General features: G+C 48.6%; 1 protein-coding gene across 6 annotated transcripts in view; it reads left to right on the plus strand.

Annotated features, from left to right (window-relative positions):
• LOC133402619 (genetic suppressor element 1-like) overlaps window positions 1–14,237 on the plus strand; it is a 48,140-nt gene extending 33,903 nt beyond the window's left edge. For 4 of the 6 annotated variants that reach the window (XM_061676566.1, XM_061676564.1, XM_061676563.1 and 1 more), the window contains 13 exons: window positions 1,231–1,403; window positions 2,318–2,521; window positions 3,387–3,542; window positions 4,108–4,319; window positions 5,050–5,275; window positions 6,255–6,739; window positions 6,817–6,929; window positions 7,426–7,708; window positions 8,263–8,385; window positions 8,466–8,738; window positions 11,042–11,311; window positions 12,384–12,487; window positions 12,571–14,237. In XM_061676566.1, coding sequence (XP_061532550.1) covers window positions 1,231–1,403; window positions 2,318–2,521; window positions 3,387–3,542; window positions 4,108–4,319; window positions 5,050–5,275; window positions 6,255–6,739; window positions 6,817–6,929; window positions 7,426–7,708; window positions 8,263–8,385; window positions 8,466–8,738; window positions 11,042–11,311; window positions 12,384–12,487; window positions 12,571–12,711 — 2,763 coding nt within the window. In that variant the 3' untranslated portion in view covers window positions 12,712–14,237. Of the gene's footprint in view, window positions 1–1,230; window positions 1,404–2,317; window positions 2,522–3,386; window positions 3,543–4,107; window positions 4,320–5,049; window positions 5,276–6,254; window positions 6,740–6,816; window positions 6,930–7,425; window positions 7,709–8,262; window positions 8,386–8,465; window positions 11,312–12,383; window positions 12,488–12,570 lie in introns of those variants that run through there. The other 2 variants (XM_061676562.1, XM_061676565.1) reach the window with 2 other exon arrangements.
• Window positions 14,238–14,330: the final 93 nt, after the last annotated feature.

Consider the following 14,330-nt stretch of genomic DNA (forward strand, 5'->3'; position numbering starts at 1 on the left):
CGGATAATGTAAACAGCGACGACAATGTGAGGCAATTGGAAAAAAAACAAAAGTAAAGTGCGCTGTAATTCAGATAGGACAAGCAATACATCAAATGCATGGCGAAAATCAATAAATACAGAAATACTTTGGAAATTTGGATTTCATTTAGTGTAGAATAGATATGGCAAGAAAAACAAACGACTAACTGTAGCCCATGAATTGAGATACTGAAAAGCAGCGAAAAAAACAACAACATGGCAAATTAAAATAAATCAAATTAAATTGAACAGCTACAATAAACCCCAAAGAAAATGCATGGCATAAAAGAGTCAATGAAATTATAATTCGTTCAATTAAATTAAAGTCAATTCAAAAAGCCAAGAGAAGCAGCAAAGAATATATATATTGCAAAATATCGCCGCCTGACGGGCCTTTTTCAAGCTTAATTGGTTAATAGGAAAGTAGTACTCGGTGTAATGGGAAGCAGGAGCTAAGATTAGCCCGGGTGGTTACTGGGAGTCACAGAGCGTCTTCGCCGCATGTTTATGTTTTTGCTCTGCTGAGGACACCAAATGCACTTTCCGGTGATCCCGACCCATCTAGGAACTAACAGCCAGTTTGTCATTCTCTGCCAATTCCGCCTAGCAACCTGACCAGGAATGAAAATCAGAGAGTACGAATTATAATCATATATACGGCATTATAATGATATATCCATGAACGGCGATTACATTTCCCTCTCGTTTGTCCTATTTAACAATTGTTTTCAGATAATAAAGCCGTGGTCGTGATCGGACCGATGCAGATCGGTTAGTACGTTGGTCCGGATAATATGCGGCCGCGGTTTTGCGGAGTCAGCGCGGCGCGGCGGCGAGCGAATCCCGCGAACGGGAAACATTTTGAGCGTCGTGAGAACGCGGGCACGTAAGGCGTGAGCGGCGGGCACCGACCGACATCGGCATCGGCTCCTCCGCTTCGATCTCCGGCCACTTTTCCGCTCGGCTCGGCCTCGGGGTGCAAACGTGGAGCGCCTCGACTTTCCGGTGCTGTTCGCTCAGTCCCGGCGGCGGGGAGAAAGAACATCTCGTCACTGACGATTCGGGTGCGTCGACTTGTTTTTCTGACCGCTTGAGTGCATTTCGGGGTCCGTGCTTTTTGGAAAAATGCTATCGACGCGACGAAGTTGAACGAGTCGTTCCACGTTTCGCCGAGTCACGATCCGAACCCGTGACGTCTCCTTCCGCTCAGGTCGAGCCGAGCGTTCCCAGGCTCGGCGGCGGCAGGGAGCGGGCGTCCGCCGACGACGCCCGCCCGCCGCGGGACAAGAGGACCCCGCCCGTAGCCCCGCCTCACCCGCTGGCTCACCCCTTCGGACTCACCCCCAGCTCCGTCATGCAGGACCCCCGAATGCAGAGCCTCAGGCAAGACTAGTAATAGAATACTAGACTGGTAATAATAATCACAATAATTATTATGACTATGATTGCTATTAGGGTTATCTAATTATAGTAATAATACTACCTATTTGTAACTATAATATAAAGTACATCATCCCGAGGATACTTCATTCATTGAATCATTAATCATATGGATTTCACATTAAATCAACTCAATTTAACTAGAAATTCATGAACTAACCTCATAACAATAGTCTACACACCCCTGGTGAAATGCCAGGTTTTTGTATATAACAAAATGAGAGCAGGAAAAATCATTTCTACTATTAAAGTGACCTATCACGTACAACTCAATTGAAGAAAAAAAACTATCATGTGATTGCATAAGTGTGCACACCCTCTTATATGTGGGATGTGGTCAGAATTAACCAATCACATTAAAACACTTCTGCCACCGTTTAAAGTGCAGTTAACCCCAAATAAAGTTCAGTTGTTCTGGTAGGGTTCAATTCAATTATTAAATGGTAAATAATATCTGCATTATAATTTGTTTGAATTAGTCAATTGAAATATTTAAAAATAATAATTATTTAAAATGAAATTGAATTGTTTCATTCAATTTACAAATTCTTTTTGTAATGATAATGATATTCAACATGAGTATTTTTTTATGATTGTTATGTTGTGGTTATATATAATCGTACAATAATTAGATTTCATTTCATTGTGTTTTGTCGTATTGAATTTTTTGGGGTCAACACTCAAGTCACCAAATGTTTCCTTGCCATATGATAATATTGATTAGAAATAACCCAAAAGAAATACATGCAACATAAAACATTTTAAAAAATCATAAATATGATTTCAAAAAAAGGCCAATTCTAGCAAATAAAATATGCTTCGTAGCATTTGGCCTAAATCGTGCTTGTGTTGGGCAGTTTACCTGGGCAGATGCACCCTGCGGTTCCCCCGGGCGCCATCCCTGAGGAGTACCTGAGAGCGCTGCGTCCCTTCGCCACCCGCGACGACCCGCGCCTGACCTCTGTGCCTCTCGGTCTGGATACCGCCGCCGCTCACGCAGCCGCCGCCGCCGCCGCTTACTACCACTCGGCCTTCCTGCACCACCCTCTGTCTTTGCCCAGGTACGACTATTTACCATTCGGATTGTGTGTGTCGCTCACCGGACGGGGTGGGGACGGAACGGTGTAGATTTAGCGATAAAGTCCCATTTCAATCGGAAGACGTTATGGAAAAAAAAAGGGATTTTATTGTGTGCCTTTAAGGGGTGTGGCCTACAGAGCGACGTCAGGGTCGGTCGCTCAGTCTACGTCGTTTTCAATTTGTGTGTCGGACTGTCCCGTTGGCGGCACGGCAGGCGACCGGTTAGAGCGTCTGCCTCACAGTTCCGAGGACCGGGGTTCAATCCCCGGCCCCGCCTGTGCGGAGTTTGCACTCCGCTTTCCTCCCACATCCCCAAAACACGCGTGAATTGGAGACTCTAAATTGCCCCTAGGTGTGCATGTGAGCGCGAACGGCTATTTGTTTGTATGTGCCCTGCGATTGGCTGGCAACCAGTTCGGGGTGTACCCCGCCTGATGACGACCCCAGTGAGGAGAAGCGGCTCGGAAAATGAAAGAAACGGACTGTCCCGTTTAATAAAGTGCAACCGCGGCTCTCCTTGCCCACACGTGAGGGCATTGCCTACAGTACCTTAATTGCTGCAATTTATTCTTGCAGATGAGTCAAAATGGTGGTGCAAAAAAAAAAGGAAAATGTGCCAGCACTACTGATATGTTTAAGACCCTGGGCAGATTAGAGTGACATGGATTGGATAAAACAAAATCCAACATCCACGTAAGTACACATAGGGGGAGCAGTGCATTCAAGAGAAACGCTAAGGAATGGAGAGAATAAGTATAGAAAGAAATCAATATCAATGGGAATCAATTCACCTCAAGCCCACCCCACCGCTGATGTTATGACCTTTTCCTATGTTGACACGTCTAGGATGGAGGAATCCTTGTGTCTGTCGGCGCTCCGATCGCAGTTCTACTCCGTGCCCGCCGGGGGAGCCTTTCCCCCGCTGCACCCGTCCGGCCTTCACTTGCACCTGCCCGGAGGCCGCTACCCCGGAGAGCTAAACCACGGTTTACTCGCCGAGAGGTAACACGTGCACTCGTGCAATACTTTACTCGTACCTCTATTTTAGTACGATGAATCAATTAACAAATTAAACCCTTTTTTAAACACGAACGAATACATTTTAAACTAGTGCGAGTCATATCCAGGACTCTTCATAACGTCAGTTCTTCATGCTCGCGTTCCCCAAACAACAGCGCTCGTGTGCAGCACGAGACACAGGGGAAGTCTTCAAACACAACGCTGTTTATCATCTGCTTCCGTAATGGCTCCCGCATATCTTTTTTTTTGGTTTCCGTTATCGTGTACTGTCACGTGTGCGTGCGCGCGCGCGCGCTTTTCCTGTGGCTTCCCATTAAGTGTTCATCTGTTCTTTCTCAGTCGTGCTGCACACGGATATTATTTCCCTCATGTTCAGCGGAGGCCGTGCGTGTGTTTTAGAGTGTGCGAATGTTTGTGCGAGCTTCACCAGTGTGTGGTTAATATCTGCCTCATGCTGGGTGTTGCATCTCTCACCCTCCCCCTCCTCCCCTCCCATGTGTTTATATGTGCGCGTGCACGCCTTCATACTTGTCAACCTCCCCCGCAGGCTGCAGATGGAGAACGAGCTTCGCCGGCGAGAGAGGGAGAAAGAGAGGGAGGAGGAGAGGGAGCGAGAGCTGGACAGACTGAAGGAGAGGCAGCGGGACAGACAGCAGCAGACGGCGCGGGCGGCGGAGGGCCACGGGTACCGCGCCGAAGGGCCGCCCCGGAGGGCGCCTCCGCCGGAGGACGGGGCCGGGCCGACCCCCGACGCACCGGGTAGCCACGCGCACGCTTTGCGCTCGGTCGCATTTGTAACCCCGAGTTCCCTCCGTGCGCCTGGAAAGCATCGCTTGCAAATGAACGCCAATTCACGCAAATCAACTCCGTTTTATTTGCGGAGCACTAAAAAAAAAACAACAACAAAACTACCACGGCTTCAACAAAGTGCCGCACATCAAACGTCCAACAATTCAACAATTTAAGAGCAATAACGTTAAAAGAAATCAAAACAAATTAAACAAGGGAAGAGTCCCAAGAAACCCAAGGAATAAAAGTTAAACTCTAACAATTTCAATAATAAAAGTATATATTTTTATGATGTATAATTTGTATTTATGTTGTTTTATATCAAATTTGATTGGAGACTGGCGTCTCTCCAACAAGTAGACGCAGTTTCCATATTTTTAGTCCACTTTTGATGAAGTGAGTCCCGTTTCCTGTCCTTCTCTGTACCACATCGGAACTTGGCACACCTCTGTAGCTCACTTTTTTACCAGCTGTCCGGAATTGATCCGCGACTCGGAATTGATCCGCGAGTCACCGGTTGAGAATTGCAGCTGGAAAGAATGGCACACGTCTTACAAATTCCGCCAGGCTATCGAAACTGCGCAAACTCCGGCCACAATAATAAGTACATTGTTCGAACGTCCTCGTCTGTAGTTTGGATTCAGTCGTAGCGAGCGTCCGGTGTCCGCTGTCTTGACTTGCTTCTCAAATGTCTGTCCAGATGCAGCCGAGGAGTCAGAGCACCCGGCTTTCCTGGCGCGTCAACCTCTTCCCTCGAACCTCCACTCCTCCGGGGGTTCCGTCCCACTCCCCGTGCCCAGTCTGGTGCCTTCTCACCTGGGCAAGCACCACGCCGCGCCGGGGGGCAGCGGCGTCCACGGCGCTCTGGCGCCCGTCGCTATGACTCGCCGGGCTTGCGAGGAGGCCCGGATGAAAGACGGCGCGAGGTGAGGATGATCAAGGAGAGAGGACTGCGTTGTTGGGAAAGAAACCCCAAATGATGTCGAATATACCCCAAATTCTCATCCCAAAACCCTTCTACAGTGGAAGTTTGCAATTTATGAGCCGTTCTTTGGTAGATTCTGTGCTTACATTTGGGGTTTTTTTTTGCTTTCTAGTAGAAGTCTGAATGTTTTAACACTGACCGGTGTTTGGAACTGTTCATAATTCTCTCCATCTTGACTCTTTGGAATTATGGCCAAAAAGTTCAACCTGACTGTCATGATAGTGTGACACATTTTTCCACGTGTGTTTGGGAGATTTCAAGTGTGGGTTTTTTTCTTTTTCTTTGTTCGTCTTACCGCCCTCTCCCATAAAACCCTTCTCGTTCGTCTTTTCATCCATTTTAGAGGAACGAACAGTTCCTGGTACTGTCATTGTTGTGCCCTGTTTTTTCCACTCGATGATGATGATGACTTTTTTTTCCCGGTCTTCCATGCTATTCATTTTTTTCCCCGTGGAAGCTCTCTGCAGACCAGGGCTTGTGCTGTGAGGTGTGACGAGACAAAATGTAAGGAAAAGCCTACTGGAACAGCTCAACTTTATTCGGGGGTAATCAGAGGCACTTTAAATGGCGGCAGGTTGACTCAAGCTAAGTTGGAACGTGATTGGGTCATTCTGAACATAGCCACATCTCCAGTCGTAAGAGGGTGTGCACACACCTTTGTTGTTGTTTTTCTTCAATTGAGTTGTACAGGTAATAGGTCACATTCACGGTGGGAAAAAGTTTAGAAGTCATTCATCGTGGTGGTTTTTTTTTTTTTCATATCACAAAAGCTTGCCATTTGAACAAGGGTGTGTAGACTTTTTATATCCACTGCAAGTCAAGGTACCACTCTGTCAGAGTTGAGGTTGTAAGCGTAGCTCCGTGCTTCCCAGTGTGTTTAGGCCAGCTGAGTAGCTTCTTGTTGTGTGTTTCCCCAACAGAACAGGCCATCCTCACCAAGGCATCAGAGAAGCACCTCCTTCCCTGGGCACGCCGCCTCCTCTCATCTCCCCTAAAGCTCCGCAAACCACCCTGTGGAACCCCGCCTCTTTCGTGGAGCGCCCGAAGCCCGCCCCGCCGAGTCGCCCCCCTCCCTGCCTGACCAGGGCCGAGCGCCCCCCCCTGAACCGGGGCGAGAAGACGGAGGAGGGAGCCGGGAGGAGGCCGGGGGCTCCCGAGAGGCACCGCCCGGCGGGGGAGGAGGCCGGCTCGCGCGGCGAGGCCGAGCGGGACCGCCTCGCCCGCCGGAGGCGCCGGGCCGACGACCTCCACCTGAGGCCGCGGGCGCCTCTGTCGGACCCCGACGCGCGCCGGGAGCCGCGGAGGGACGCCACGCCGGTGTACGACGAGGCGCTCCGGCAACACCGGCGACTCCTCAGCAAGCTGGACCTGGAGGAGAAGCGGAGGAGGGAGGCCCGTGAAGGAGGTGAGCGCCACGGAGGCAAATGCTGGTAAAACGTTCGAAGGAACAGCAGCCCAGCATCTCCTCCTCCTCCTCTGCAGGCTTCTACTACGACTTGAACGAGTCGTACGACGAGAGCGACGAGGAGGAGGTGAAAGCCCATCTGAGGAGAGTGACGGAGCAACCGCCCCTTAAGCTCAACACGTCCTCGGAGGTACCGGACCGCTTCGTAAATCGCGTCCCGAGCACCGATCTCGGTGTAAGACTTGACCGGGATTTTGCTCAGCTCAAGTCTTTTCTTCCATTGAACAACTTTGAAAGGATCTCACCTACTTTCATCTCAAGCAGGTTAGACAGGCGATTCCCAACCAGTGCGCTTCGTAAGGTCAACGGGCGTGCTCCTGCAAGTTCTTTGATTTCTGTCAAGTCAATTCTGAAACTGGTTTCTACAAACCCCAATTTCCAATGAAGTGTCATATAAATCAAGAATCAGAATATCCAGAAAATCCTTTTCAACCTATGTTCAATTGAATAGACACGATATTTCATGTTCAAACTGATCCACTTTATTGCTATTTGTGTGTGCAAATATTCCCTCATTTTGAATTGGATGCCTGTAACACCTTCCAAAAAAGCCAGGACCGTCCGTGTACGTTTCATTTCAAAGTGGAACATTGAAAACTCCTGCTCTTCTTTGTCCCTCACTGAAGAAAGTGGACTTCCTGCGCACGTGCGGCCTGGTTACCTTGGCCCGCCGCGACGAGCTGCTGCAGCGCAAGAGGAGGAAGAGGAGGCGGATGATGAGGGAGCGCAGCACCTCGCCGCCGCCGCCGCCAGCCGTGCGTGGGAAGAGGAAGTCCCCCCCTTTGCCGGGCGCCGCGCTGACGACGCCGTACACCGCCGAGCAGATGGACGGCGCCCCCGAGCTACAGGAGAAGAAAGACTTCCTGCGGGCCTTCGAGCTCTCCCACGTCAGCGCTCGGCAACGAAGAGGTAGACGCCTTCGATTCGATCGTTAATTCCAATGCGGGGCTGGTAAAAGACGCGCAGTTGAAATGAAGACAAGCCAAAATCCACGAACGATCGGCACAGCACCTTAAAGGAGTTTGTAGTTACGCAGAGATGCACTTAAAACGGAGAGGAGGACCGCAAAGCATCTAGCATGTACACAATCGTGAACAATCATGTAACTACTGAACACACTCGTTCAGTAGTTACATGATTCAACACAAACAAACATCCGTGGTATTAGCAAGCATGCTAGCTTCTTGTAAAGAGGATGCTATCCCATCTGAAATCACACACTCATTAACATCATTTAGAAACCCATTCGCCAACAAGGAATCCAGTCAGCCCAAAAAAAGCTTTTCCGTCCAATTCGTCAAGGGATAACGCGTTATGAAACACAAACATCCCACCGCTGCGACAGGAGCGTCACCCAGGGCAGATTAGCTCGGCACGGCAACACAATAGAGGCCGGAATCTTATTGGACACGCACCCACGTAGCGGAGCCGCCAACTGTCATGTTGTGTCGCGTGCGCTTTAGATAAGGAGAAGACCGAAGAGCTGCTGAGGGCCATCGAGAAGAAGATTGTGACGTCGGACACGCTCCGATACAACTCGGTACCTCCGTGTAGCAGCGGCCCCCCCGCTGCCCCGTCCTCGAGCGGTGAGAACTACTCCGTGTGCGCTCACTTTATTAGGTACACCGTGGGCACACACTCAAACCGGTCCGACGTTTCTTCGCAGGGAGGTCCTCGTCCACCCCGCCTTCCCGCCAATCAAACGGACATCTTTATCCAGACTCGCCGAGCCCCTCGCCCCCGTGTTCGCACAAAGCGAGGCGTGCCCCCCACGACGACGCTCTCAGGCAGCCGCTGCGCCACGGCCGCCTCGTAGCTAATCTGAAAAAAGAGCCCGGCGCGGGGGTGAACGGTCGCGTGCGGCCCTGGGAGACCTTCACGCCCGAGGCCTTCGCGCAGCACTTCCACCGCGCTGTGCTGCAGTCTACCCAACACAAAGGTTACACGCTCCTACTACTTCCGCTACGACCAGTTGTGAATTGTAAATGTTTTGTGCCATCGAGTAGCAGAGGTGGCAAACGTTCTCACATTCTGTGCTTCAGGAGAGCAAAGAAGATAACAAATCCAAATAAACGCACTGATTCCACTCCTCTATTTAAGTCAAACAAGACAGAACGCAAAACTGTTAACTGTGATTCAAGTCAAGTTGAATCTGGATATGATGCAGATTTAAATTGAACACGGAACAATCCAATTTACGTCTTTGTTTTGTCACATGGATTTACAGTTGAAAGAAATATCTTTTGCCAACGGCTGGTGAGAAACCAATGTATCGAGCCATTGAATCTGGATCGAATCCGCATTGCATCCGTGGCATACATTTTGCATGGTCAAATCCGAACATTGTTAGACAAACTTGATTTCATTATAAATTTGCTGCGTGTATGCTGGGTCAAAAGATGTTTCTTCTGGATCTGATCCGAAGTGAACCTCCATTTAATATTTGTATCCACCTATTGTGTGTCCTTGTAAAATTGGATTGTATTGGATTCACTATGTCTATGGACTGTTTTGAAGCTAAAATTTAATCGGGATCAATATAAAATCAATTTAACATTATCTGTGGATTCAATTTGAAAAAAAATGTCTTGTCATGTGCAGTTTGCGGGTTAGGCAGCTGATGTCGAAGAAAAGGTTCATCTGGATCTGATCCACATTGCATACTTGACATGAATTTAAAATGTAAAATCAAAATAATGTTAGACATTTAAATCTCTCAAAGCTGATTTCAGTATACATTTGCAGCGGCTCTAACATTTTCAGACATTTGTCATGATGTGTATGGACTGCTGGGCTAAAATGCCGAGGAAAATGGAATTCATATCTGATCCAGGTTAAACCTGATTTTTTTCTGGAGAAATAAAATCAGAATCAGAATCAGAATCATCTTTATTTGCCAAGTATGTCCAAAACACACAAGGAATTTGTCTCCGGTCGTTGGAGCCGCTCGAGTACGACAGACGGTCAATTTACAGAACACTTTGGGGACATCAAGACATTGACAAAAAACAATTGTGCAAAAAGATGCAGAGTCCTCTAGCGCTTCGAGCAGTTCGAACGACTGATATTGCGATAGTCCGGCGCAATGCAAAGGGCGCCGAGACTTCAAGGAGCGGATGCGGTTTAAAGTGACGAGTCGTGCGATCATCTGGGACAATGTCGGTTGTGCAAATGTTCCAGATACTCCTCAATCGGTGTGCAAATGGAGCAGATGCGACTCTGGCACGAGTGGCCGCTATATGCAAATAGTGCAGCGTGGCGAGACAACTACGGCGAGTGCACGAGTCATACGTAATTGGCCCCACAGAAATGTCACGTCAAAAAATTGCCAGCTTGTTGTCATGGAATTATAGGTTAGGTGTTTAAGAAGTTGATCGCAAGAGGGAAGAAGCTGTCGGAATGTCTACTAGTTCTAGTTCTAGTTCTAGTTTGCGTCGATCGGTAGCGCCTACCTGAGGGAAGGAGCCGGAAGAGCCGGTGACCGGGGTGCGGACGGTCCGAGAGGATTTTGCACGCCCTTGTCTTAGTTCTGGCGGCGTGCGAGCCCTCAGTGGCGGGTAGGGGGGTAGCGACAATCCTTTCAGCAGTTTTGATGGTCCGTCGCAGTCGGAGTTTGTCCTTTTTTTGTAGCGGCACCGAACCAGACAGCGATGGAGGAACGCGGGACCGATTCGATGACCGCTGTGTAGAACCGTCTGGGCGGCTCCGGTGGCAGGCCGTGCTTTCTCAGAAGCCGCAGGAAGTACATCCTCCGCTGGGCCTTTTTGTATCAGTTTATCTGTTTAGTATGATTGAATTCGAAATAATCTTATTTTTGCAGTGTATCCGGGTTCAAATGATGTTTAATCCAGATCTGCTCCAGAGTGAAACTCCATTTCACATTTTCAGACACCTACCGTATAGCTCTGAAATGGGATTGTATTTGAAAAAGCATTCACTGTGCGATGAACTGTTGGAAGCTAAAAGGCTAAACTCAAATGGATCTGGATTGAATCCAGATAGAAGCTCCATTGAACACTTTCAGACATTTGTATCTCTGCTAAATCTGATCGCATTTTAAAGACATCCGGTACATGTCTGGGCCGTAGGAAGCTTAGGCGCCAAGCCAAACTGAATCTGGATCTGCTCCAGATCGAAACCCCATTCGGGGCCTTTCGTTCATCTCGCTCGACATTCGAGCCTCGGCGGAGGCCCGTGCTGTTATCTGAAGTTTGACAACGAGCGCCGCTCTCTCCTTGCCAGCAGTCTCAAAGGCGGCGAAGGGTGACCGCTCGCCGCCTCGCGACGCCGCTCCGCTTAAAACGCCGCATCCGAGCCACGCCGCTCGGCACCTCGGCGGCCGCCGCCCACGCTCCCCTCGAGCCGGCCGGGCGGAGCGCCTGACCGACGAGGACGCGGACGAGGGTGACGCCTCATCCGGCGAGGAAGCGGAGGACGAGGAGGAGGGGGAACCGCCCAGGAAGTGGAAGGGCATCGAAGCCGTTTTCGAGGCCTATCAGGAGCACGTGGACGGTGAGTTCAATGTTATCGAGAAAGAACGGGTGGCTGTCAGAAACAAATTCATTCTGAATCTGATCCAGGTTGCGTACTTGACAGCAATTTATATTTAACGTGGAACAAGCCAGTTTACAACCGAAATCCGTCAGCTCTGCTCACCTTTCCAATAAATGCGTGACGTGTAGGCAGGGCCACAAACGACAAAATTCATCCCATCGTGATTCCGTAGTTGACAACCATTTAAATTTGGTCTTTTTTTCCACTTAAATATGTCTTTTTTTTTTTTTGCTTTTGAAATACATTTCGTAGAATGCGATGTGAGCGGCCTCCAGTGGATGTCGAGCGGGCAACGTTGATCCCAGCGTATGACGCCGCGCAATCCTAATTAAGACGGCATAGGAGTCCATTTAACGAGATGAAGAGTCGCAAGTAGATGCCTTCGGGAAAGCGGTTTCGCCTCAGGACCCGGCCCGTTCGGTCGGAGCGGAATCCTCAATCGGGGACGCGGTCCACCTCAGATCTTGATCGGTCGGTTCAGAATTCGGTCATGGCCGTCTAGCCCCCCCCTCACCGAGCAGGAAAGGAGGGGGGAGAAGTGAGGAGCAGCGGCAGTGAAACAGCCTCATTGGCTAATGTGTCGAGACAATTTCAATCTGGATCTGATCCAGATTACCATCCTTTCATACTTCTATTCAATAATTTGAGTGAGTTACAGGATATCCGACACTTAAAGCTGTGAAATGTCCATGTGTGTACAGAGGTTCCGAAGATTGAGCGTCAAGACAGTTTGAATCCAGATCTGAATCAGATTAGTAGTTTCGTTGTTCCTTCAACATTTTTACACACAGAGGTGATAAATGTGTCCGGCCGGCTAAATTGAATCTAGCTCTAATCCATATTTTCGCTGCGCATTCGACAGCAATTTAGAGTTGATAAGGCAAATACAGTATTGGAAAAATAACCAAGCGAGTTTCATCCGCATGTGATCCAGACTGCACATTTGTTTCATATTTTTCGACTCTTAAATCCGCCACATCTCAGGCAATTGTCGGATTTTAAGGCTAAAACAAGACTTTATTTCTTACAGAGCACAGTGTTGAGAGGCAGGTTCTTCTCAGTCAGTGCAAAAGACTGGAAGCGCGCAACTACAATCTCAGCAGAACGGCGGAGCAGCTCTCGGTCACCGTGGCGGTAAGCACCGCCGCCCTTTTCTCCGAGTCGTTCACTCGTCCTGTTCTCCGTCAACGCCGCCTATGAAAACACGCGCCCTCCAGGAGCTGGCGAGCCAGAGGCGGCGGGTGCGGGAGGAGCGCGAGAGGCTCCACGCCCAGCTGCAGCACTTCAGGAGGTGTCTGACGCTACCCAGCATGCACTGGGGCAGAGGGGGGCACGTCAACGCCCGCGCGCCCAGGTGACCCCGGGACGCCACGTGTCCAAAGACTACCGGCTTTGCGCTTACAGCGGATAACACGGAGGAAGACTCAAAATTCCACGCGCCTGTTGCCGTGGTTACCCTAACCCCTCACTTCTTTTTTTTACCCGATCTGCCCGACGGATTAGAGGTTTGTCAAGTCGATAACCACATCTGGAAGAACGTGTCATCATTTTGTCTGTCCAGAAACGTAGCTGACATCGCTAGACGAACAAAGATACATTACAGTGATCCCCCGTTATTCGTGGGGGGGGGGGGGGGGGCGGCCTGACCACGAATAATTGACACGCCCCCAAAGGTTTTTTTTAGAATTTAGTTGAAACTGTACATGTACCGCAAACTATGATCCCAAAACAGTTCAATATCATTTCTAACTCACTTGATAAAATCATCTTTCGAATGAAAATGCTTACTGGTTATATTTGATTTAGAAAGAAAAAACAATGCACCTTCATGTTGCAAAAAACGCTCCTAACTTCCACTGACAACCCAGGCTAAACTTAGCTCCTCCTCAATACACAAAGCTTGTCTCTGGCTCAAGATGTATCACTTCAACACACTTCCTCGAGACCAACTCCTATTGAGACGGGGCTTTGGCTCCATCTTGTGGCATTTCATAACACTATAGAAAGAATAATTGTATTTATTTATTTTTTTTAAACGCAAAAAGGTGAGGGTTTTTTCAGCACGTAACGGAGGATCGGTTCCAAAATAAAACACTGTGAGGTGAATTCGCAAATAATCAGGGGATTACTATAATTGTAGTCAATCAATAATGACCCTTTCAGTGAAACCGGATCATTTCCCACGGCACGCTCGATAGTCGCTCGGCACACGGCGGTTGGGAATCACTGATCTCATTCATTCATTCAAGACGCGTGACCGGGCCGAATGGAAAAGCACACCCCGGGTCTTAAAACGGGAATAGGATGCACTTCAACACGGAACATTAGTGGAAACACACCCACAAAAACAACAGGGAACAAGTATCGAGGAACTTGGGTTTTGGGGTTTTGCTTTTGTTTTGGCGCTTCATAGATTTGACACTGGTTCTTGTGCTAGATGAATCATTTTCTGTTTTGGTGGTTTTATTTCAAGGGGGGGGAAGAAGCCATATGCTGGGTTTAAAAATGCTGCTGGTCGGGGGGGGGGAATGAGGGATGTTATAGCATAAATGTATTGATTGTTGGGAGGCTGGTTGTCATGACAACCGCACGGTCACATACTACAGGTACTACCTTTACACGTCTATACATGTGATAGAACTTGAACTTACATTTCAACTTTTTTGTCCACACCTTCAATTTGTTTCCACAAAAATGTATAGTAGAGTATAATTGCCTTTAATTTGAGAGACTATACTGTCAAAGATGGATCATGTCAAATGTTGCCTAATTGTTTGAATCAGCTGTTTTCTAATGGATTTCTTTTCGGGCTGTAAATTTGCAGTGAATTATTGATGAACATATTGCTGTACATGAAAATAGAAATTTGCATTAAAATGTTGCATCGGGCTGTTGCAATGACATTCATTTTGAATCTCCTGATGACTTGTATGCACTCAATCTGTATGGAAATGATATGATGAAGCTGGCGCCGTTT

Source organism: Phycodurus eques, chromosome 5 (assembly GCF_024500275.1).
Source record: "Phycodurus eques isolate BA_2022a chromosome 5, UOR_Pequ_1.1, whole genome shotgun sequence".
Classification (NCBI taxonomy): domain Eukaryota; kingdom Metazoa; phylum Chordata; class Actinopteri; order Syngnathiformes; family Syngnathidae; genus Phycodurus; species Phycodurus eques.